This window comes from Calidris pugnax, unplaced genomic scaffold (assembly GCF_001431845.1).
Source record: "Calidris pugnax isolate Ruff unplaced genomic scaffold, ASM143184v1 scaffold51, whole genome shotgun sequence".
Taxonomy (NCBI): Eukaryota; Metazoa; Chordata; class Aves; order Charadriiformes; family Scolopacidae; genus Calidris; species Calidris pugnax.
Genome location: NW_015090797.1, coordinates 7,746,085 through 7,772,456, shown reverse-complemented (window position 1 = coordinate 7,772,456; position 26,372 = coordinate 7,746,085). Strand labels below are relative to the sequence as shown.

At 37.5% G+C, this 26,372-nt stretch overlaps 1 protein-coding gene across 1 annotated transcript in view; it reads left to right on the top strand.

Moving 5' to 3' along the window:
- Positions 1-25,034, top strand: part of ATP6V1H (ATPase, H+ transporting, lysosomal 50/57kDa, V1 subunit H) — a 49,128-nt gene extending 24,094 nt beyond the window's left edge. The window contains exons 8-14 of the mRNA XM_014937018.1: positions 929-1,026; positions 2,472-2,664; positions 5,387-5,565; positions 6,226-6,351; positions 7,913-8,014; positions 13,309-13,422; positions 24,676-25,034. Of these exons, the coding sequence (XP_014792504.1) occupies positions 929-1,026; positions 2,472-2,664; positions 5,387-5,565; positions 6,226-6,351; positions 7,913-8,014; positions 13,309-13,422; positions 24,676-24,736 (873 nt within the window). The 3' untranslated portion in view covers positions 24,737-25,034. The remainder of the gene's footprint in view (positions 1-928; positions 1,027-2,471; positions 2,665-5,386; positions 5,566-6,225; positions 6,352-7,912; positions 8,015-13,308; positions 13,423-24,675) is intronic.
- The last annotated feature ends 1,338 nt before the right edge of the window (positions 25,035-26,372 follow it).

Sequence of the window (26,372 nt, the reverse complement as noted above, 5' to 3'; positions counted from 1 at the left end):
ATGTGTTGACCAAACCTCATTTTTGAACTGCAGCCCATCATATGTGTTACTGCACAGAAAATACGTGCTTTTAGAGATGAAAAGCTGTTTAAATGATTCTGTTTTTGTGATAGAGGAGTCTGAATGAAAATAGAATTCAGTGGTGCATTTTTCAGTGTTTTCCTTATGGGAAACTTTTAGTCTTACTATTCTTTTCTTAGCACAGTATGCTGTGCTGAGCTTTTAATGAAAGGAAGAAAAAAAAATTAAAATGCAGAGCTAAACTTTGAGGATGGTTTTGCATACTTATTTGTCTAATGGTAATTTTTTTTGGTATAAATATACATCTCATTATGATAAGCATGGTACTTACTGTGTGGCACATGCTTAGGAAAATACAATTGTAATGACACCACTGCTGTTCTGAGTTGGAAAATGGGAGTAGGAAGACCCTGAGCTCAAGATTCCTTTTTCTACAATGACCACTAGCAAACTTCTTCAAGCTTGGTAACCCGTTTGCTGATTTATTTCCCAAAGTTTACTCAGTGGAATAACAATTGACTCTGTGGACGGCAGGGCTCTGGCACTATAATCAAACAGAAGGCAGCCTTCGTTCATAGATGCTGAAAGTTGGCATGTTCAAATGGGCTATAAAAATCTGTTATGGTAATGTAAAATGGTATTACTTGCATAACACCTTCCTATTCAGAACTCTTCTCAATTTATAATTTGCTTCTCACCTTTTCTTGTAAGACTTTTTTTTTTTTTTTTTTTTTTTTTTAAGTAGAGGGCTATAAGGCATTATAAGAGTGAGCCTGTTTAACCTGGAAGTGATGCTGAAGAAAAATGTGTTGAAGTATGCCAGTAAAGCCTGGTTTGGAAAACTGAACTTCAGTACTTGCTACCTAACTCTTCTTTTAAGAAGTGATGTGTTCTTCTTTTCACCCAGAGTTCCCAGTATGTACAATGTGTTGCTGGATGTCTGCAGCTGATGCTCAGGGTCAATGAATATCGCTTTGCGTGGGTAGAAGCAGATGGAGTAAATTGGTGAGCATTTATTTCAATTTATATGGATATGCTTGCACTTACCAATAGCACGTTCTCCACTGACCTGTTTTGGAATAGAACTCTTTTGCAAAAGACAGCTGCTCAATTTGAGTGCAAAAATATTAACGCAGTCAAATAGACAACTGAAACTTGCAGATATAAGTACCAATGTTGAGGCTTTAATGCTACTTTACTCTTCATGAAGAACTGCTTGAATAAGTATCCAAAGGGGAATAAAGCCATTTGTCTTCAGCTGAAGATGCTCTGGTTTTTATTTAATAGATCAAGGACTAACAAAATGAGTTTCTGCTAATATTCCTTGTCTTTCAGCTTGGAGTTGCTCAGTCTGAAAATATTAGTGAAAGGAGAAGCAGGTTCTAGAGCTAAGCTCATTTTTTTTTTTCTACATATGACTTCAAGTAGGTCATTCTTTTATCCAGCTTCTCTTCAGAAATAGCTTTACGTGAGGTTAGGATGTTGTCACTCATTCTTTAAAAAATGCTTGTCTATAGTGGCTTTTCTGCCATGTGTGCCTCTATTGGGGATGGTGACAATATGGTTTGCAGTTTAGGAAAAAATACCCCTGTACTCTGAAATGGAGAAAAGTCAGTGAAAGTTCAAAAGATGTTCACGTGTGTCAAGATACCACTGTTGAAACAAACTTTTTCATCAAGCTTTTCAATAAACTATTAAAGCATTACAATAAGCCTGCATTTCAAGAAGTTTGAATTTGTCTTAATTTTGATAGCAACAATCTTCGAAGTAGTTAATTTTTTTTTTAAACTGCGTTAGCTTTTTTGGAATGGACTTGTAAATGGCTTATTAGATTTTCAAAGCTTCAGCTGAACAAAGCTTCTGTGTGACTTCTTCTTGGAGACCTTGTGACTTTTATTTTTTCTCTAGCAGTTCTTTGTATATCTGTGGTGTGTTATATGTATAAGCTGTTTTCTGAGAACTCTCTTGTTAAATAATGACTACTTCAGCTCATTTCAGACGCTCCTGGGGAGAGATAAAATTAAGGAAATGAGTTCAATTTGTGTAGATTTTGCTCTGTCTGTTTACTCCTCCTTTTTCTTAACTCTGAAGGAGTAGCTCTGTGTTTCTGTTTCTCCTAGAATGACAAATAATGCTCCAAGCATGTCAGTAGAAAAAGAGTCTCAGTGAGCCTAGAGATGGATTCAGTACCACATCAGCTCACATGAGAGAAGCTGCTTTATGGCTGTAAGGCTAAGGAGGAAATAACTACATCTTTAAAAGATGGCTTTCTGAACAAGCTGCTTGTACAGTGATAAATACTGGTGCAGGATACTGTGGTGTATACTCATCCTCAGCTGCTCTTTCCAATAAGTTCCTGTTAACCCTTTCTTTCAATGTTTCAGGGTGGATAAATGCAATCGATGCAGTCATTATTTAAAAACTAGATGTATACTGTCTTTATTTTTCAGTATCATGGGGGTCTTGAGCAACAAATGTGGCTTCCAGCTTCAGTATCAGATGATTTTCTGTGTGTGGCTGCTGGCATTCAGTCCTCAAATGTGTGAATACCTCCGTCGGTATAATATTGTTCCAGTGCTGTCAGATATTCTTCAGGAATCCGTCAAAGAGAAAGTAACTAGAATCATCCTTGCAGCATTTCGGGTAAGTGTTTGTTGACTGCAATCGTGTTGTGCTTCTCTCTCAGATGAGGAGGTCTCAAATATTGGTGATGCACAGCTGTTTCTGCTAGAGTGTATCAGTAAACTGGATTGAAAGCTTAATTCTCCTTTTTTCTTTTTGTGAACTGAGTTTTGCTACAGGTAATAGACATGCTATTATAAATAATAGAGTTCTGCTATTCAATGTCGTCTTAAAATAAGGTTGACTAAAAAAAGCTATGTTAGCACAGGCACTAGAGATCTCCCTTCTTCAGTTCGAGATTCTTTTTTCTGCTGGTACTAGTGTAAAACACTGTAGTTACTAATACATGATAAATTTTGCCTTAAGAAGCTTTGTTTTAAAATATTATATTAAACATGCATATGTTTGTCCAACTGACCGACTTAGAAATTATTTTTATCTACTGGTCCAAAAATCTTTTCTTGGAGGCTGTGTCAAGATGAATGAGAATATTCATGTAAAAGTGATTAGTTGACTTGATGTGTCCGCTTCACCTGAAGATCACTGGTCCTAGATAATTTGGAATAACTGAGGTTTGTCTTCATTGTGAGAGTGTTAATTTGTGTTCATGGACACTAACTGTGCGTGTGCACGTAGTTTTGTGGACATGCTTGCTAAGCATTCTGTATGTAATACAGGAATGTTATAGCAACTCATAATCCTGTTTTAAAACAGGATTTGTGTTCTGAGTAGGAGGAGTAGATTTTAGAAACAGAGGAGACAAAAATGAAGCCAAGTTCTTTTAATAAATAAAGGCTAAGAAAGAAAAAGATGGTTCTGTTACAGGCTTTGGGAAAATGAGTTGTTTTCTTTCTCCAACATTAAAGAGTAATGTTGGCATGAAAATGAGGTGATAAACTAGCAGCCTGGAAAAAATAGATTAGAAATTAGACGTCAGAGCTGTGAGTTCTGAAGCAAAATTAAAAATAGGTAGCAAAGGCAAAATACCCCTTTTCCTGCGTGAGAGGCCACACTGTAAGTTCATGGGGAAAAAAAAAATACATATATGTGAATTGCATAAAGGATGAGGCTTGGTGATTCCCCAGATCATCTCTACTGCCTGTGTGTTACTGAAGGTATGCTGTGAGTCTTGACAACTTGCATACATCTTCTTGAATACTTGATTTCTCCTTATTTGACCTGTTTCACCTCTGACAAATTAATTACCTGCACTCTAAATATGTAATTGTAATGTATTTTTTTTTCTGTAAAGTAGCAGATATTGGGTACTTCTGTCTACTTTGAATGAATTAATTTCTCTCTTTAACTATTAATTTTTTTTTTCCTCATTTGTTCATACTTTCTTCTTTTATGTCTGTTTCCTGCCTATAACTCATTTTGTACCTTAAGATTTTTTTTTTTTTGTAACTCATTTTGTACCTTAAGATTTTTTTTTTGGCACTGAGTAGTTTACTGATGCATTCTATTTATCATATGTTCCTGTTTGTACTTTACTAATGTATCTTTTCAATTTCACTGTGAAAAGCTTGAATGTCTCAGTATAGTATGGGATACTAATAATGTTTGGAGTAGCTTCCACATCTGCCTATAATTTTCTTAACTGGGAGCTCTTTGGAAACTTTATCTACCTGCTTCTTGAACTTGTTGAGTTTTGTCTTAAGATTCATTATTTGCTCTTTTACTCTTGCTAGAACTTTTAACTCTTAAGTAATTTAGCATTACTTTCTGTAAATTATCCTTTACTTACCAGTTCTCTCGTTGAAAAACAAGTTTTTTTTGCTGATTAAAGTTAATTGTATGTGGTCATTAAAAGTAGTAATATGTCTTATTTTCAGTATGCAAGTTTTAATGTTTACTTGCAGTGCTCTGCCCCACTAATATGATGTCTGTCTTAGGAACCTTAAATGTAATGGTTCCGTGACATGAATGAGTGATGTTGTCAAATTCCTTCTTATGGTTTCATTGCTTATTTCTGGTAGATGTTAAGGCTTATTTCTATGAGCACATGTTCTGTTTGTTAAGGACTTTGTCTTTTATATGGAATTCCTGTTTTCAGCTTTATCAAAAAGTGCAGGTGGCTGGTTCTGATTGAACAACGTAATTGGAAGCTGATTAAACTGAATAGAAATGTAATGAATAAATGACATTGGAATTGGACTGTTAGATTCGGTGCTTATAATTTCAGTCTTACCAACGAGCTTCTGTTTGAATTAAAATGTCTAGTTGGAGTATTCCCAAATTCAAAGGAAGTTGATCTAATCTAGATGGTAACTCCTGAGTTTGAAAGATGGCTTCTGGTTGGTTTGGGGTTTTTTTCTTTTTAAGACTTTCCTGCTTTGTGCTATTGCTGCACAGAAAGCTGAAACGATAATCCCAGATAAAAGTAGTTGTTTATGTTAGAGTCTCTGGATTTGGGATGTAAGCCTGCCCTTTTTCTTTGAATAGTCTTTGTAGGCAGCCTGATTAGATGTGGAGTATGATCAAAGCAGGTGAATTAATATTTTCTGGTATTGAAGGTATCATACCATCTAGAAGGAAAAAGGTCTAAGTGACCTAAACTTGAATGCAGTGTTGGTTATGCTTTTTGGCACATTTTACTTTACTTTGGAGAGATTATTTCAGGAAGTGGTCAATTCTGTCACTTACTAAATCAAAATGTGCCAATAAGAATTCCTTAAAATACCACTTTCTTTCCAAGTAGTCTGTTCTTAAAACTAATGAAATAAATTTTTTACTTCCCTAGAATTTGTTAGAGAAATCTACCGAGAGAGAAACTCGCCAGGAATATGCTCTTGCCATGATTCAGTGTAAAGTTTTAAAGCAGCTAGAGAATTTGGATCAGCAGAAATACGATGATGAAGACATAAGTGAAGATATCAAATTTCTACTGGACAAGCTTGGTGAGAGCGTGCAGGACCTTAGGTAAGCCTTGCAGTGTGAACTTTAAAAAAATATGCAATTATATGAACCTTGGTAAAATTCTTTTCTTTTTTAAGACTAAATATACAGAATTATGATACATAAATGCTAGTTGATAAGGTAGAGCACACAGAAATGCTGGTTTTATATAAAAGTCTTTCCTATTCTGAGTATTTACAGGCTGAATAGAAAATAAATCTTCACCTTTGGGTATATGATCTTTGTAACTGATAAATTGTTACAGGACTTCAGAGGGGTCTTATAGGACTTCCAGTTGAAGCTGAAAACTTCCTGATTAGAATACATTTTGCTGTCCAGATTATCTCAAGTTTTTGCTAGTGTTTACCAAATTTCCAAATGTGACTGTGTAGCTTGAGTTTTTCCTCTTTTTTTATTTTTTTTCTTCCCCTTCTTCAAAAGTTGTGTTTTGGGGGTGGATGGAAGGGTATGTTTTTCTGTTTCCTTTCATGCCTTTCCTTATTTTTGAAGTGTTGAACTTGAAGGCAGGGAACAGGTCTCATGCTCTGCAGAGAGCTGACTTCCACATGCGTCATAGCAACTCGTGCTCCAGCTTTGTCTTGCTGGGAGCAGGCTTGGGCACAGGGTTCAAACTTTGCTCGTAGATGCTTAGCCAGTATTTCATTGAGGTGTTTTGTGTTGCAGCTCCTTCGATGAGTACAGTTCTGAGCTCAAGTCAGGCAGACTGGAGTGGAGTCCTGTACACAAGTCTGAGAAGTTTTGGAGGGAGAATGCTGTAAGACTAAATGAGAAGAATTATGAACTACTCAAGTAAGTTTTCAAGTCTGGAATGACATAATTCTGTAATATTTGCTGTGTTTAACTGGACCTGTATAGAATCAAAGAATGGTTAGAGTTGGAAGGGACCTTAGAGATCATTGAGTTCCAACCCCCCTGCCATGGGCAGGGACACCTCCCACCAGACCAGGTTGCTCCAAGCCCCATCCAGCCTGGCCTTGAACACCTCCAGGGATGGGGCATCCACAGCTTCTCTGGGCAACCTGTTCCAGTGTCTCACCACCCTCTCAGGAAAGAGTTTCTCCCTGCTATCTAATCTAAATCTCCCCTCTTTCAGTTTAAACCCATTTCCCCTCATCCGTGTCTCTCCAGTTTAGAGACCAGGATGTTGTGCAGGACAGTGTCAAATGCTTTGCATAAATCCAGGTAGATGACATCTGTTGCTCTCCCTTGTCTACCGATGCTGTAGTGCATTCGTAGAAGGCCACCAAATTTGTCAAGCATGATTTGCCCTTTGTGAAGGCATGTTGGCTGTCACCAGTCACCTCTGTATCTGTTTTGCTGGTGGCTGTTTTCCACTAAAACTGATTAAATTACTTAATTAAAAAATGCAGGCAATATTAAGAGTTGAGAAACTGTTTTCTTACAGCTCCGTATTTCTGTTCATGCTAACAAAATAACTAGTACATGAAACTGGAGTCAATTACAAGGTATAGCTTTCATCATCTCAGTCTTTGAGTTAGGACAGAACTGCTTTTTAGATCAGAAGAGTTGACTGAACAAGTGATGTTTTTGAGATCAAGTTGATGGTCTTGAACTGAGAGAAGTTCACAGTTGTACAGACCAAAGAACGTGGTGTATTGCTTTGTTCTCAACTGCTGGGGTGCCTTTTAATTTTTAAATGACTCTGTATAACAGTATTCTGCATAAAATTCTGCCTGTTTTGTCTTTCTGTCTTGCACTGAGCAAGGCTACTGTTGAAAGGTGAGGGGAAGAATAGAGTTGGTGAAAGGCTGATAGACAACAGGCTTGTCCTACCTCCCTTGCTGTGTCACGAGCAGTGTGGCCCTGAATTCCAGAGTGCAGGAGCTGGGAACAGCATGTGAGCATCACTAGGGTCTGTTGTATAACAGCATCTGTTGACCTTGTGTAGGCTTTGTGCTTGTGTCCCACTCTTGTCCCAGTCTATAAATATTGATATGTTTGGTTAGTACAGCTTTTCTTGGACTCAAAACTCTTGGTCTTGAAGCCAATGTGTAAAAAAGAGGAGATACTTTTTTCAACCTTGATTATAGGTATTTGTAGATGCGGCTCACTGAAATTACTCTATTGAATGCTTTTAGTAATTCTGTTAAATAGGGCAGGATCTCCATTGTTTCAAGTGCAACTGCAAATTGGGAAAAAGTTCTATTCTAGCGTTGCTCTTTGGGTGACTTGTAAAACATTTTTATGGTTACAGGGTTTGTTATTTTAAGTTATCAGTGATTTAAAAAAAAAAAAAAAAACAAACAACAAAAACAAGACTGAGGAAAACCCAAACCAAAAAAACCCTAAACCAAACCCCAGAACTTGATTGTTTCAAATCCTTTCCTAGAATCCTGACAAAACTTCTCGAGGTTTCTGATGACCCCCAAGTGCTGGCTGTAGCTGCTCATGATGTGGGAGAGTATGTACGACACTATCCCCGTGGGAAACGGTAAGAAGAACACCAATATGTTGATACTCAAGAGAGTAGCTTGAATATATATTTTGCCTGCGGCTTTTTTTCTTATTTATATTAAAATATGCTACATAGGGGTAGCAGGTTATGCTTAAGTTCAATTCACTGGGAAGGTGAGAATGCACAAACTAGATCAGATGGGAAAATACAAACTAGGTCTTTGACTTAATAAATTATAGTGTCTCTTAACAGTGAAGGGAACCTGTGCCTGAAGAAGCCTTGAGTAAGTTGTTTACACTAAAGCAGAAGACATGCAGGAGAAGAAATTAGAGGAGCTACCAAGAATTTATTCAACATGTTTTTAGCCTCTGTGATGACTATTGGGCTATAATTATTTGGCTTACAGTAGGGATGGACTATTTCAACAATGATAAAGTATTTTGTGACTTAAGGTTACTGAGACAAGTTTTTTTCTCACAAAAAATTGCTATTGTAATTTCAGTGATGTTGTCACAGATTCAGTTATCACTCTTTCATAGCTCAAATACACATTTCAGTGAAAGTGTTAATGTTTATAATAAACCTGAATTCCTGTCAAAATATACAGACAGATGTTGCTGTATTTTCTTGCTTTGTTTTGTTTTAAAAACGTGAGTAAAGATGTTTGTTTGCTGAGTAATTGCATCTTGCAGGTAAGGAGATCGCTGTAGCAGACAGAGGCCTTTGGTTTTTGCAGGAATCATGCTTATCAGTCACCTAAAGGGACGTGTGACTTAATTTTTGTAGCAAAGAAGTGGTCTGTTCCTGGTTTCTGCGTAGGGTTTAGTGGGGAAGATGAGAATGGTCTTCTAGGCTTGTTGGGAATTCCGTGAACACTTTGTGTGGAGGCTGCTGTCTTGACAGAAGAATCATGAACAAATAGACTGAAACTTTACACCATGTATGTGCTAGAAAGATTTGTTCACTCTAGGAAGATTCACAGCCCATGTAGTCTTGTAAGCAACTTGAAGATATTTTTAGAGTATTAGAACAAATTAACTGTTTTCTAGGCCCACTGAGAAAGGTCAGAGGTGTTCATTGTGTACCACTAGTAATTAACAGCGCTGTTTATTTGCTAATCATCTCCTGTGTCTTCCAGTAGAGATTTATAACAACTGGTATTTGGAGGAGAGGCAAGATAGCCTTCAGTAAGGTGGAAACTCATACTGCTGCCTGTAAGAGGCACAGCTGAAGGACTGATACCGGTTGCTCCTGCTTTGATCTGCCAATTTGCCATGATTTTTAAACATCTTGCACACATCTACTCAAACGTGGCATAATACTTGGGCTAGTATGGCCGTGCAGTGGCTGGACCAAAGCTATGAAGTTGGATGAGGTGATGAACAGGACCTGTATCTCTTAGTCTGCAGTTGGGAAAACGTACTGCTGGAGGGACCACAGCTCTGCTCAGCTCCCAGCCTGTTAAACCGATTCATAAGTGTGTCAGCCTTCAAAAGGAGTGGTCATCAGCATCGGTGGTCCTAGATACTATTCCAACCCACGTTCTTATATCAAATTCTAATATTTTAGCTGCTTTCAGCTTACAGACTTGACTTATTTAGCTTTCAGTTCTGATGGACAAACCAAAATGCCTCAATCTCTATTAATTTCTGTTTTAAAGAATTTCCTTTGTAATCCAGTGTATTCTTACTAAGTATTACTTCAGCAATTTTAGGATTGAACCGTAAAGTAGTGTCTTCCAGTAGAGATTTATAACAACTGGTATTTGGAGGAGAGGCAAGATAGCCTTCAGTAAGGTGGAAACTCATACTGCTGCCTGTAAGAGGCACAGCTGAAGGACTGATACCGGTTGCTCCTGCTTTGATCTGCCAATTTGCCATGATTTTTAAACATCTTGCACACATCTACTCAAATGTGGCATAATACTTGGGCTAGTATGGCCGTGCAGTGGCTGGAGCAAAGCTATGAAGTTGGATGAGGTGATGAACAGGACCTGTATCTCTTAGTCTGCAGTTGGGAAAACGTACTGCTGGAGGGACCACAGCTCTGCTCAGCTCCCAGGCTGTTAAACCGATTCAGAAGTGTGTCAGCCTTCATCAGCATTGGTGGTCCTAGATACTATTCTAACCCACATTCTTATATCAAATTCTAATATTTTAGCTGCTTTCAGCTTACAGACTTGACTTATTTAGCTTTCAGTTCTAATGGACAAACCAAAATGCCTCAATCTCTTTTAATTTCTGTTTCAAAGAATTTCCTTTGTAATCCAGTGTATTCTTACTAAGTATTACTTATGCAATTTTAGATTGAACCATAAAATACCTGAGGCGAATTTCCTTTGTAATCCAGTGTATTCTTACTAAGTATTACTTCAGCAATTTTAGGATTGAACCGTAAAGTACCTGAGGACTGTGTGTCAGTTTCCATGTAATAGTCCATTTCTTACCATGATGGTTTTTGATATATAGTCATTTACTGCTCCCACGCCTGGTTGTCATTTCACGCTCTCATTGCATGACTCACTTTGAGAATGGATGTTATTTGTTGGTTTAGAAGAATAGGAGAATTCAAATATCTTAAACACAAAGGAAACAAAAGTATTTACCCTCTACTCTTAACCAGATTGTCCTTCAGCCTTTGAAGTTTGTAGAGGTGAATTAGAACCTAAAACTTCTTGAGTTTACCTGCTGTGCACAGCAGTGGCCTAGTTCTGTCTAACCTTTCCCTTTGTACAAAACAGAAGGTGTTTCATAGAATCAGAGTGTTTTTGGTTGGAAGGGTCCTTAAAGATCATATAGTTCCACCCTGCCCTGGTCAGGGACACCTCCTGCTAGACTAGTTTGTTAAACTAAACACTACGTTTTTGCTTGGCTGTTCTCTAATGTCATCTTAAATTATTTTAACTTGCCTTTAAAATGGCATATTGTGGACCAAGTTCTCAAGGCAGTAGCACCAAGGGCATCTAATGAGGCTCACTAATGTGCATTTTCTGACGATGTAACAGCATAAATAAAGTACAACATTGATGTTTCCTGTCACGGAAAGCAAACGCTGGCTAAACATCAGCCTCCAGTAAAACTTCCACTTGGCCCAAGGGTTACTGCTGTGCAAGGTCAATGCTTTTCAGGCACCTGAATGGCGTGAACATGAGTTTTACATTTTCACATACAAGAGGTTGACACCTAGAGCCATTTCTTTCTTTAGTTCGTGATTCAGAAACAGCTTAATTGCATTCACTTTTTCACCTTGGTCTGCTTTTAGATATGTAGTGTGGATTTTGTATGAATATTTTGTGCTAGAACGGTCTAAACTGTTCTCATTTGTCTTCATTTTCTGTTTCTTCTTTGTCTCTTTTAAATGGGTCGTTAAAATCTTGCTCTTCAGCATCCAGAGACTTGTTTGAATTGCCACTGTTTTGGGTTAGTGCACTGTTGTTACAGGGAACAGACCATGCAGAAGATGTTAATGCACCATAACTGGCCCAGTGGGCTCTATTACAGCTGTGAAGTTAGCAGAAGTTGAGGAGAGGGAAAACAAAACGAAAAGTAGTGTTTTGAGCAGGTTTGGAATTTGAAGGAGTGGGATTCACTGTGATCCTTCCTCACAGTTGCTTACCATTTGGTCTAAAAGAGTTGACTGGAAAATGATTTGTGCCAGTACACAGAATTGTACAAGGACCCTAACGCAGTTCTGTGACTCTTCATATTCTGAGCCATAATTTCAGTGCTGTACTGTCATCTGAAATAGAGTATTTCCATTTGTGATTAGATTTTAACTTCTCATTTTGTTTTTTTGTGTGCTTCTAGCATAAGGAGCATGATGCCTTTTTTACTTCCTTTCATTTCCTGGAAATTCAGTGTTTAAGTAGTCCTCTAATGAGGAAAAAAATCTTGTTTGTTTTTCATAGTCTTTGTGTGCAGTGGTTTTATATTTAATTCATGATTAAAAATGTGAGGCAACCTAAGGCAAAGATAAAGGTTTGTTGGGTTTTTTTAATCAGTTACGTTAGTAATAACTTCTTGAATTCTTGGTAAGGATTTTCCAGCTTCAAACAATTTCACTTTTCTGAACTCATTCCTGTTGTGTGTAACATCCTTATGTGTTTAATACTATTGGGGAAATAATATTCCATATGGTCTCCAGGATGGTTTTGACTGAGTCATAAAATGAAATATGAAATACTCTTTTTCATCTCCACTCTGTCTTTATACTGTTCTGCAGCTTCCATAAGTGTGTTGTGTTGTGCATCAGCAGTGCATTAATGGGGCAAGGAAAAGAACAGTGATAAAGTCAGACAGCTAATGGGGGGACAGCAGCAGGTTAAGAGTAATGCAAACGATGGCCTCTTCAAGTAATATTATGTTTAACTACTCAGTGAGCTGTGAGAGAACAGATATAAAAATAAAACTAAAACATATGCAAGTCAGTGAGTAATCAATCTATATATTCCTTGCAATTTTTCTCCAAACTTCCTTTGTTCCTACAGACCAAAATGCTCCACGTAGAGGCACATCTGAATGGTGATACTGTTTTAAGTGTGTTGCCTTCGAGTTTTTTGTTTTGTTTTTTAAAGAAATTATATATTCATGACGTGATACAAGATCTCATCAGATTTGTGTGGGATTTGGTATAGCTATTAAAAGCTATGGCTGACTACTATGGTGAAGTTTGTAGTGAAAGATGCAGCTCAACCATACTGTTTTTCTGTAAATGGTAACTGAGCAGCCAGTTCTGCATCCCGTGCAAGAATAGCTGTGGCTTTACAACAGTTTGAATAGCAAAACACACAATGAAGAGTACAAAGTGGCTGGTTTAATAGCATTTTTTTGCTGTTCTGGACTGGATTGGGGCTTTAATCTTGCAAAAAAATGGAGTGACCTGGTTATCATCAATTTATGGAGGGGAGGACACTACCTCCTAAGTAATAATTGATCGTGCTGTACCCTACTAATCCTCTCAAGCCAATACTGAGTTCTTTAGCGAGCTGCGTAAAACAAATAACCCTCTCTGAAAAGGACTCCTTCCTTGATGGTTGTTTAATTAAAAATTTATGGAAGTAGGTAGTGAGTACCAAACAGCGGAATCCAGTACAAACACTTTCTGATGTTGTGAATTTAAAAAAAATAATAAATTCAGTAGGTAGAATGAAAGATTTGCATTTGCAACATGTCAAATAAGCTGTACATGCTAGGAAATAAGGACTTTCAATCAAATAAATATTCTTTGACTTAGCCTTCTAATGGTCTTGAATGTGAAGTGGTTGGCTAGGATAACTACCCAGAAGCTGAAGCAATGTCAAAAAAAACCCCTCCTCCCCTCCTCTCTTTCAGAGTGATTGAACAACTTGGTGGTAAACAGCTGGTAATGAACCACATGCATCATGAAGACCAGCAAGTTCGTTATAATGCACTACTGGCTGTGCAGAAGCTGATGGTTCATAACTGGTATGTGAAGATTATTTAACATACTACTAACAGTAAAAAATATTGGGGTGTGGAGGGAGGATTCAAGGCAGTAGATTTCTTTAAGGGGGGATTAATATTTTAATGTGGCAAGACTGCAGTTGGTAAATGATGGAGCAGTATGATGCTGATGTGTAAGATCTTAGCTGGATTTTCTGTATGTTCTTGTTGCAGTTGAACCGAGCAGCTTGACCTTACATGATTGAATGTCACATGAGCAATTCACTCCAACAATATATTTTTAACTTACTTGGACTGCTTAGTATTTAATACAAGCTGTAATTTGGGCTTGCAAAACTGCAGTCTTCAAAATGCTAAGGATGTGTGTAGGTATTTTAGCAAGCTTACTTAATCTCAGCTGAAGGAATCGGTAGCTGGATGGAGCTGTAAGAGTTGATGTTTCACATATTTAATTGGCAGTTGCCTTGCAAAGGGTGTGCCTGACCATTCTTTTGCACTGTTCTTTTAGACCTTTCCCCCACTCTATGCTGTTATTTTTCTGTTGCTGTTTCAAGTGTTCCAAGTATAATTTTTCTTGAGCTTCTTTTCTTGCTCCTGGAGTAGCAGAAGCTTATGGGCTGGCAGGTTAGATGAAGTTGAAAATTGCTCACTGGTGTTTCTTTCATCAATTGCTGAGAATAGCATTTGAAATTAGGTTTTTTCTTTCATTTTTTGTTGACCAGCTCTCTAATTATTTCTCTAATAAAGTTCCAAAACCCCTGAAGTCCTGGTGTGTTCTGCCACAGAACTGGCTGGTGGATGATGCTGCCTTTCTGACAGAGTCTTTATAGGGAAGCATTGAAGGGCTGAAGTTGTAAAAAACTTGTTATGTGAACACAAGTTTGTATAATTTGCCGAACAAATTAGGTATGCTAAGCACGGAGAGCTAAAAATACTAATTAGGAATTCTTAGTCTGATTATTAATGATGATTTCACTAAAGCTTGTGTTTCCAATTTGGCATTAGAGAAAGATAAAATACAGTACTACATCTGAGTAATTTGGAACGTAGATGTTGAGGTACAAACAACTACTTTTATTATGAACTTAAAACAGCCTTCTATTTCTGAAAAGCTTGGTGCTTGGAAGTGCCTGTAACTTTTGTCAGTGGGTTTTTGTTTTGTTTTGGTTTTTTTTGCTTCTGACAGATTGTGACTTTTGTCAGTGGGTTTTTGTTTTGTTTTGTTTTTTTTTGCTTCTGACAGATTGTCATCTTTTTGAAATGCTGAGTAGTACTGATGCGAACAGTGTGAAAGTAGTAGGGGAACAAGGTTTATCATGCTTACAGGTTCTTTAAGTCACTTGCTGTAAAAGACAGACTAGCAAGGCTGATTAAAAAAACTCCTGTCTCCTCTCTCTGCAGTGTATCTTCTGTAAAACAAATCTGGTTTCCTCCCTTTTCTCCTGAAGAATATGGGTTTTAACTCTTGTGCACATTATAATGTTAATTTTATCCTGCTTCCTCCCCTTCTCAGACTGTGGAAACCTTCTATAGCAGAGAAAAACTTACATGTTTAAATAACCTGCTGTGACAAATCCAGAGTTAACATTCTCCACCTGTAAGGAGGACTTTGGACTTGAATTTCTGAGTGTGTGGTGATGTGCAAACTAATTTTGGGGCAGTATTGTATGTTGGGCTTCACCCTGCTTCTCAGTTTGGTGATATGCTTCTTTTCTTGCAATGCGGTTCTGATATATTTGAAGCATCCTGAGTATTATAAACTGGCTATAGCTAAATAGGGATTACAGTGTGGAAGGCTTAGTTGCTGAATTTACATTCTGCTGGGGGGACAGGTCTTACTTCATGTGTGTTCTGATGTCTTGAAAATGTGGTAATAAAAATATAAAAGTCCAGTCTTTCTCCAGCAGAAACCTCACTGGTAGCAAAAGTTTTCTTGGATGCCTAACTTTGCTTTTTCTCATTTTCAACTTAAGTGTACTAATTTTAAAAACATCACATCTTCTAGATTTGTCTTGTTCTTTTAATGTCATGAACGTTTCTGTGCCTGGTTTTCACAGTTTGTGAACCTTTAGACTTGAGAGAGAGATTGCAATTATATCTAGATTCAGGGATGGCAGTTTAAAGGATCTGTTTAAGTTAGTGCCATTTTCAGATTCATACTGTCTTCAGGGAATATGTTCCTGTTTAATTCTTATTGGAACAAGCCTCTGGGACACATTGTCCTTGGCTCGTATTTGCCAAAGCAGCGTTCCCCCTGGAATGGACATCAGATAGCTTGAGCTAAGGAAATGACATAGCCTTTGTGTGTGGGAAGCTCGATTTGTCTCTGTATGGATCTGGCTTTTGATGTGTGTCAGGAGCTCTTCTGTTTCATAGTGTGTGTGGGGAGAAGAGAAAGCAGTCCCCTGGCTGCTGCACGCTGCAGTTCAAGTGCCTGCTTGTTTAGCTTTGCTGTGCCATAAGATGGATTACTCACCTGTTTCAAGGTTTTGCTGCTCTCCAGAGCTGGAGAAACAATAAGCACTTCCCCTCCTTGCTTCCACGTGTTCTGGAATTCCAGTTATTTCACTCAAAGCAATTGTTTGTGTTTTTTTTTTCCCTTGAATTTAATTGACATCTCTGCATTAGTATCTGTGACACGTGCATGACAGAGGTAGTCAGGCTTTTCCTGGATCTGGAGGCTGAGGGAGAGGAGGGTGAGAAGATGAGAGCTTCCTTGGTCCAAGTGCTGTGCCTGAAGCAACAGAGCAAGGAAAACTTCTGGTACCCGAACTGAGGGAGAGCCACGGGGCAGCTGAAGTGGTATTCTGTTTAAAACACACCTGTATCATTAGACTACTAATAACTCAACTTGGAGACAATTAACTCCTAAGTAATTTGAATAGTTCATTACAGGCTGCTCCGCTGGCTTCTCCTTAGGGGTTTTAAAGTCAGGGATAAATGAGGGGGAATCAGACTGTCAGGCATTCCGTTCAGTGGTGAAATAGGTTGGCAAAAGCAGTTACTGCTGTCAGCTTTTCAGATGAGGTAAGTTCAGGTGAAATATTCCAGTAACATTTGCATGTTAAACGATCATGCACTTGATGAAGCAGGGAGTGAAGGTATTTTTTTAGTATCACTTAAAGTCTTTAAATGGTAATTTATCCGGTGTTTTAATCTCACTTGAACTAACCGTATTAGTTGTGGCACCCCGTGCTGATGGTAAAAATCTGTTATTGGCAGATGGGGGAGTTTGGCATGGCAGTGATGGTGCAGATTTTTGTGTGTCCTGTTTAATTTGTGCCTTAGCTATGTATGAGAAACATCATCTCCTTATTCTTTGTCGTTGCTGGTGTTCAGAGGCAATACCCTCGTTTTAATATCACTTTAATATGAGTAATTGGTTTTAGGAATGTAATGCAGGTTCCAGTGATGTTTTTAATGATGCAGACTTTAAAAGAATCAAAAATAAAAAAAATCAAAGTTCTAAGCTGACAGCATTTACATCAATTTAAAGAAACTCAATATGTTAATCTCTGCAGATGAATCATGCCTTTCATGTGCTTCATGGCACAAAATTTTACTGAACTTCGGGAGTGGGGTGTTGTGACTCGGAGCACCCACAGTTAGAAGCCTGAGTTCCTTCTACAAGTCATAGAATGGTTGGGGTTAGAAGGGACCTTAAAGATCACCTAGTTGGAGGATGCTAAACGTCAGGAGTCAGGATGCATCGTTGATGCACAATCAAGTATGGTATTGTAAGTAAAATTGATAAACAGCATACTGAATGAAGCAACACATTCAGATAAGCTTGGATTATGCAACAGATTCATATATGATTTTCAGAGCGCCCATCCCAGACAAAATGACTTGTCTTTTGTCTCTTAAAATGACAAGTAATGCAGAGAGACATTAAAAAAATCTGCAACTGCTTAGGATGTGCAGTATGCTATATTTAGAACCTGTTGCTCTATAGAGTTAGCATGGAATATTCAGCACTTGTCACTATTCTTCTTTGGTATAAAATATGTTCTCCAAAGCCCATGTATCTCCTAAGATAGCTTCTGTATATTGCTTGCTTTTGGTAGTGGGAAGTGAAGGTGTAATGATAAGTTAACTTGCACCCATGAAGTTTGCTGTCCCCCCAGCCTTTTTTTTCCCATCCCAACACTCAGACATGTAATGCTTAATAGAGTAGACATAAATCTAGGAAAAAATGTCTACATGATAATGCAGTCCACTGTATGTATTTATCCCGTTTCTTAGCCTCCATCGTCAATACAATTCCTTTTTAGTACTTAACAGAAGTTAACAAAATGAGAAGTCTGAGGAGATAAAGTATGTCTCTGAAAAAAAATATTCTTTTTAAGAGGACAGTTCCTGGCTAGGATGAGACAAGTTAGGCAAAAATCCAATTAGTTATAGGCATGCTTGGTATCTAGTATGAGCGTTCCATCTTTTTATTTGAACATAAATATGTATTCTTGTAAGGCTTCATTCCATTCAGGTAAGGACTGTGGTTTGTATCGTGCATGTGCTCTCCGGGATTCCACGCTCCGATCATGTTATCTGTCTTGAGATCTGCAGTGTTCGTAAAACACACTTTAATATTTCTACAGCTTCTGTTAATGTGGAGCAAATATTTTGCAAATATCAAACGTCCTGCTCAGTCTGCATTTTCTTTTTTTCAAATGAATTGTTCATTTTCCTGTGCTATGCACGTCACCAAAGAATTAACTTCATACTTCTGATTGGCATTACTTTAGAGATTGGATTTCCTGATAAGAGAATGCAGTTAATCGTGATCGATGTCAGTCGTTCTGAAATATTTTGTGCAAAATTAAAGCTCTCAGGTGTTGAAAGCATTTTTGCTTGCTGTTCATTGTGGCGACTAAATCTTCTGATTTAATATAAAACCACTTTCAAACCAAGTGGCATGGTTCAGTCAAGTTGGTTCTTTTTAATTCAGAGTGGCTGTGTGTTAGCTCATAGTGCATCTTATAAGCAAAAATGACTTATACATTGTCTCCCTAATATAAAGGCATATATTGAATTGAATTTTATAGATTTTTCTTTTAAAATCTAATAAAATGTTTGAGTAATGGCCTTGTAATAGGAGCTCATTGATCGGCTGTTTCTTTATAGCTTGCATGTAAAATTGTGAACTAGAAGACTAGAATTAATCTTCCAACAAATGGACAAAAATCTCTCTGAAGGGAAACTGCTGAATGAAAAGGGAGGTTCTTGCAGTGTCTCTGTCAACAAATCCAGGTTATTAGACCCATAGTCGAAATACAACGTAAAGACGGTTGCTCAAAGCCCCATCCAGCCTGGCCTTGAACACCTCCTGGGATGGGGCATCCACAGCTTCTCTGAGTAACCTGTTCCAGTGCCTCACCGCCCTCAGAGTGAAAAAATTCTTCCTAATATCTAATCTAAATTGTATCTTTATGATTTGTCTGTAACAATGTGTGTTGGCAATGTCTTTTGAGTTGCTTGAGTCTTCTTATTGTAGCTGTGCTGCACTTTAGTACTCTTTCATAAAGGGAAGAATTTCTTTAGAACTAGCTTTTCATTTTCACTTTCAAAAGCATGGGACTCTAGGTTTATGTTTAAATAGAGAAAAATAAAATCAATACTTTTATATTGTTCCTTGTCAAAGGAAAGCATTCTGCCTCTTGGGAACTTCAGTCTGCTAAAATAAGCTAGAAATTACAGATGTTCAAGATGGTCAAATATTTTTTTGGATAACGTAAATCTTTAATAAATTTGATTTAAGCAAGATTTAGGATAAACGTTCTTAGAAAAGAGAGAATAGGAAAATTTCGTCCTTTCTTCTGTGCTTTATCTACCTCTCTTCCCTTGCCCTCTGAAAAGAATTATTTTCAGTTTTCCTTAAAGGGTAGGTAAATCTAGAATTCGGAGTATAACAATAAAAGCTTAAACTGCAAAGCTTGTTCCTTTAAGTACATGACCTCTAGAAATTCTGTTGAAACCTTAAAACTTTCCCATCTGTCATAGATTGTTGTTTACAATTGTCCTTTGCTCAAGCTGAAAATTAGTATAACGTTTTCAGATAGGGTCTTGAGCCAGGTTGCAATTATCTCCGTATTCCGTGCTCGCCAAATTGGATGGCTTGTGTGTTGGATCAGTTTCTTGTGCCTTTTCCTAAATGACCTTTAAGCGTTTGTTGCAATTACTGTGACACTTAAGTATATCTCAGCTTGGGGGTGTCAGTGTCTTTCATATGCCAGCACAATCAATTAAATTAAACTGAATGAAGCAACAAATTGGAATAAGAATTTGAGATGAAACAAATTTGTGTCCATGTATCTCCTAAGATAGCTTCTGTATATTGCTTGCTTTTGGTAGTGGGAAGTGAAGGTGTAATGATAAGTTAACTTGCACCCATGAAGTTTGCTGTCCCCCCAGCCTTTTTTTTCCCATCCCAACACTCAGACATGTAATGCTTAATAGAGTAGACATAAATCTAGGAAAAAATGTCTACATGATAATGCAGTCCACTGTATGTATTTATCCTGTTTCTTAGCCTCCATCGTCAATACAATTCCTTTTTAGTACTTAACAGAAGTTAACAAAATGAGAAGTCTGAGGAGATAAAGTATGTCTCTGAAAAAAAATATTCTTTTTAAGAGGACAGTTCCTGGCTAGGATGAGACAAGTTAGGCAAAAATCCAATTAGTTATAGGCATGCTTGGTATCTAGTATGAGCGTTCCATCTTTTTATTTGAACATAAATATGTATTCTTGTAAGGCTTCATTCCATTCAGGTAAGGACTGTGGTTTGTATCGTGCATGTGCTCTCCGGGATTCCACGCTCCGATCATGTTATCTGTCTTGAGATCTGCAGTGTTCGTAAAACACACTTTAATATTTCTACAGCTTCTGTTAATGTGGAGCAAATATTTTGCAAATATCAAACGTCCTGCTCAGTCTGCATTTTCTTTTTTTTCAAATGAATTGTTCATTTTCTTGTGCTATGCACGTCACCAAAGAATTAACTTCATACTTCTGATTAGCGTTACTTTAGAGATTGGATTTCCTGGTAAGAGAATGCAGTTAATCGTGATCGATGTCAGTCGTTCTGAAATATTTTGTGCAAAATTAAAGCTCTCAGGTGTTGAAAGCATTTTTGCTTGCTGTTCATTGTGGCGACTAAATCTTCTGATTTAATATAAAACCACTTTCAAACCAAGTGGCATGGTTCAGTCAAGTTGGTTCTTTTTAATTCATAGAGTGGCTGTGTTAGCTCATAGTGCATCTTATAAGCAAAAATGACTTATACATTGTCTCCCTAATATAAAGGCATATATTGAATTGAATTTTATAGATTTTTCTTTTAAAATCTAATAAAATGTTTGAGTAATGGCCTTGTAATAGGAGCTCATTGATCGGCTGTTTCTTTATAGCTTGCATGTAAAATTGTGAACTAGAAGACTAGAATTAATCTTCCAACAAATGGACAAAAATCTCTCTGAAGGGAAACTGCTGAATGAAAAGGGAGGTTCTTGCAGTGTCTCTGTCAACAAATCCAGGTTATTAGACCCATAGTCGAAATACAACGTAAAGACGGTTGCTCAAAGCCCCATCCAGCCTGGCCTTGAACACCTCCTGGGATGGGGCATCCACAACTTCTCTGAGTAACCTGTTCCAGTGCCTCACCGCCCTCAGAGTGAAAAAATTCTTCCTAATATCTAATCTAAATTGTATCTTTATGATTTGTCTGTAACAATGTGTGTTGGCAATGTCTTTTGAGTTGCTTGAGTCTTCTTATTGTAGCTGTGCTGCACTTTAGTACTCTTTCATAAAGGGAAGAATTTCTTTAGAACTAGCTTTTCATTTTCACTTTCAAAAGCATGGGACTCTAGGTTTATGTTTAAATAGAGAAAAATAAAATCAATACTTTTATATTGTTCCTTGTCAAAGGAAAGCATTCTGTCTCTTGGGAACTTCAGTCTGCTAAAATAAGCTAGAAATTACGGATGTTCAAGATGGTCAAATATTTTTTTGGATAACGTAAATCTTTAATAAATTTGATTTAAGCAAGATTTAAGATAAATGTTCTTAGAAAAGAGAGAATAGGAAAATTTCGTCCTTTCTTCTGTGCTTTATCTACCTCTCTTCCCTTGCCCTCTGGTTCTTAGAAAAGAGAGAATAGGAAAATTTCATCCTTTATTTCTTCTATGCTTTATCTACCTCTCTTCCCTTGCCTGCCAAAAAGAATTATTTTCAGTTTTCCTTAAAGGGTAGGTAAATCTAGAATTCGGAGTATAACAATAAAAGCTTAAACTGCAAAGCTTGTTCCTTTAAGTACATGACCTCTAGAAATTCTGTTGAAACCTTAAAACTTTCCCATCTGTCATAGATTGTTGTTTACAATTGTCCTTTGCTCAAGCTGAAAATTAGTATAACGTTTTCAGATAGGGTCTTGAGCCAGGTTGCAATTATCTCCTTATTCCGTGCTCGCCAAATTGGATGGCTTGTGTGTTGGATCAGTTTCTTGTGCCTTTTCCTAAATGACCTTTAAGCGTTTGTTGCAATTACTGTGACACTTAAGTATATCTCAGCTTGGGGGTGTCAGTGTCTTTCATATGCCAGCACAATCAATTAAATTAAACTGAATGAAGCAACAAATTGGAATAAGAATTTGAGATGAAACAAATTTGTGTATTCACATCTAAGTTTCCTTTTCTTCCTGGAAAAAGCCTTTTGGATACCACAGAAAATGTGTGTTTAAAGATTAGGCCTGAAAAGGGGAAATTGCTAGTGTGGAAGGAATCTCACTTGATTATTCTAATATGAATGAAAAGATTAATTTGCATATGGAAATTACTTATGCCTCACCATCAGACTTCTAAATGACGAAGGAAGTGAGAAAATGCGGTGTTTCAAGTTTTGTTGATCTGAGAAATGGAGGATTTTGTATTTACTCTCCAAAGTGATGTACTACACTTGCATGTTTTGATGCTTTTCCGCAGCACAGCAGTGATAGTTTGTGCTCCTGTAAATTTACACTGAATCAGTCGTTTCATGTTTGAATGCAGTTAACTGTAAATGCAAACCTGTCTGGACCAACTTCGTCTGCTTTGTAATAAGGCTGGTTTTATGTTGAAGGAAGTCAGAAGGGGGCTAAAACTGACCTTTATAAAGGTCTTTCTGTTCCAGGGTGAGGAAGACGGTCAAAGTGGAACTTCTTGTTCCGAAGAGCAAAACTTGCAAATTTGAACTTCCAAGTTACTTGAGCCTTTGCTCAATGAACTTTACATCTTGGTTATTAATACTGGATACTCACTCGGGGGGGGATCAGGATAAGAGCTGGACTTAAACGTCACACCTCCAAATGAATGACTAAAATAAAAGGTTTCGTAGGGAAGGTACAGTCCTATCTCCTGTATCACCTTAGAAGTGGAATGTATCTGTTAAGGCACTATACCTACAAAATATGCTACAGCTGTGCCTTCTCAGATTTTTGCTGAATACACTGTATTATGGTTGGATTTCAGTAAGCCTTGAGCATGGGTCTGAACCAGTGTAAGCTGTGCAATACTTGTACTGTTATGGATTGCTGGCTTGATTAACTTTACTACTTCTAAGTAATACCATAGGAATTTCACATTCAAAATGGTTCACGTGTGGTTTAAGAATAACTTTGCAGGCTTGTGATACTGTGAACACAGCTGTGTATGCAGCATCAGTTGCCTTCAAGGCTGGATGTTAGACAAGAAACCCTACAATCAGTACATGAAAATAGGCATGAAACAAGGGAAAAAAAACAACCCAAACACAAACCACTGAGGGAGCAGAAGGAGGTTTGAGCTTGGAAGCTTTTCTGTAGTTGCTGCCTGTTTTTTGGATGTCTGTCAAATCTTGTTTATTTTGGTGGAACATTTTGAGTCCTGCAAAACCACAAGAGAGCAGCTCATTTCCTCCTTTGCCATCAGGTGTCTCTGCTTTGAGGGTGGTGATGTACCTATTATAATCAGGAGTTTTACCTACTGAGTGCAGCCCAAGTGTTAAAATACTGTGATCCTGCAGCAACACCTGATAAAGCTCTGAATGGAAGGTGCTAAACCATAATGTATAGCTCAGCATATAAAAAGATTTGTTATTTTCTTTGCTAGTGGAGCTCAAAGTTAGCATTATACTTTATAGGAATTTTGCTTCTTTAGCAACTTCCCTATAAAATTGAGGAAAGTTCTGTTGAGTGGTTCAGTTGTGATGCTAATCTTCATTGTGTGATAGGAAATAAAATGCATAGGGAATAGCTGTTCAACAAGATACTAAGCTGAAAACTTACACATTTTTGAAATGTGTAATTAGAACTGATTTTTTTTCTTTCTAAATAAAGCAAAAGTGCATGCCCTTGAGTTAGGGTTTTCTTTTTTAAAAGACTTCATTCTAAACATGATTTCTGCGAACTGCTTCTAACATTTAACCTGTGTAGGCTGAAATACCTGTGTAGTGAGGAAAAGCTGTAGTGCTAAGTGTATGATCAGCAATGGAAAAAGAATGTTTATATTTCACAGGGCCTAAAACCTCTTTCACCCGATACCCTGATACAATTCTTGAAGTTTATTTGCTATAAAAAGCACCAACCCAGCTATTACTAAAGGCCTCTTTCAGCTTCTTTGCGTTTCTGTGAAGTGTTGAGCTGCTTCCACATGAGACAGTGAACGATGGGAACATCCAGAAGAATTGTGTGCTGTTTTTCCATAGAATTTACGTAGTGCACTTCAAAATACAGATGAGGAAAACACTTCAAGAAGAAAGCCTTGGTGCACAGTGGGCCTGGCTTGGGCATCTTTTCTTTCTTCCAACTTAAACTTCAGTCAGTGTCTGTTTTTTAGCCTGTGGGTTGAATTGCCAGTGTGTCCATCGCTATTACTCGTGCTCATGCAGCTGGGTTATAGGAAGAGATCCTTTTAAATACCATAGTTCCTAATATGTATATTCAGCAAGAAAAATCTGTGGACTTTGTGGGTGTTCTGTAACAGCTGCCAAGACTTCTAAATATTACCACTGGGCTTTTTCTTTTTCCAGACAGTTTGATGTTCAGTTTATACTTTATTTTCAGGGAGATAGATGACAGATACCTAAAGCTTAGGTACTCTCCTTGTAGCTCCAGTTGACTATCAACTATTAGTAGACATTATTTGAAGGAATAATTTTAAACTTAAAGCTTTTTCTTCTTTCTCTACTTCATACTTCCCACCGCTGTCCTACTCCCCACACTCCAGAGTGTTTCTCAATCCAATTTTTTTTGTTGTATTTCAGGGAATACCTTGGAAAGCAGTTGCAGTCAGAACAACCTCAAACGGCCACCGCCCGGAGCTGAACACTTCCATCAGTTCATACTTATAACTACAGTATGTTTGTCTTTAAATTACTGTCAAGGAAACACTGAAATCACATGTTCTTTGCCTGATGTTAGTGCATAAACTTTCCAGCTTTCCTCCAGTGTTGTTGGCTTAGTACCAATTTCTTTGTTCAACTAGTTCTGATGATTATGGCTCTTAGCTTCCTGTTCTATTCTGAATGTATATGAGGAAATGTGGCTAATATATTGCATTTGTTTAATGTATTTATTCTCATAATAAAGAATGTTAATAAAGGATATTCATTCCATGTTATAATTAGCCTAGAAAAATTGTTCTTTTCTTTAAGAGAGTTATCAGTCTTGTTGCTTTTCAAGAAAAGCAAATATGTCTCCAGACAAATTAATAAAGTTTTGACTTGGTGTTCTGTGGGAAATGCAATAGCCTGAGAAATGCTGATTATCAGTACTAAAATATATACCAGGTCTCAAAACAGTGTTAAAATTGTGTTTATAAAAGCAATTGTGTGGTTCTCTTGGGAGGTGAAGGGCTTCTTTCTTGTCAGAGACTACTTTAAAAAATCTGGACATGAGAAGAGGAAAAGAAAATGAACGGTCCTCTAATGAAAGTTGATACACTTAAGATAATTAGTTGAGCTGGATAACATCAGTGTTAAGGCTGTAGCTCAGAGATCAAGTTGATCTTTTTTGGTGGTAGTTTTTTTTTTTAATAACAAACGCGTAGTAACTTATGAAATTCAAAGTTCATGGAGTGTTTTCATTATTGAAAATGCTTGTAAATGTTGGGGTCCTGGTGTCACTCGAAAATCCATTGTATTTTCTTAACAGCCAAATTATTTGGCTTAGTATAAATCTTTCCTGTGTTTTGTAGCTGCTGGTAGTAAAAATGATGTAAGCATCAATAAATCTAAGATTATATTGGATTGGCACGCGAAAACAGGCTTGTTGCATATATAGGAATGTGACTCCAGGCACGTACAACACTAAGCAGTTAATATTCTTGTGATTCGTTTTTAGAATGGAAAAAAAATAAATAAATGAGGAAACATGGCTTATTCTCTTCAGTACTTCAGTAGACTTGTGTGGTTCAAGTCTCCAAGGAAGCTTAGGGTACTTTGTCATCAAGTGAAAAAACAAATTAGGGAAAACTTTTCTTACCCAGTCTGGATTTTCATCATATATAACTGAAATTTGATTACTTTTGCAATGGAGAGAGAGAAGCCTTTTAGGGGGTGATAGTTTGATGATATCTTGGCCTGCTTAACTAAAATTGGATTGTGTAAATTAATGACTGTTGCTTACTTATGCATATGGGAGGATAGATGCTGAAGCCTGAAAAGAATTAAACTGACTTTCATTGGAGTGAGGGTTATTGAATGGCTCTTATCTCAGCGCTGCACGTTCCCCATGTGGTGAGGGATGCTGGTGGTGTGGGAAGCTGCTGGGAGAACAAGTTGCACCTACGCTGCCATTTTTATCTTGGGTCAGATGAATGCTCTTGGAGTAAATCTCTGAGTCTTCCCTGCTTTTCACACTTGAGTTTGAATCACACAGTGGTGTCGGTGCATGAATCATAAAATGGTTTGTGTTAGAAGGGATCTTAAAGATCATCAAGTTCCAACCCCCCTGCCACGGG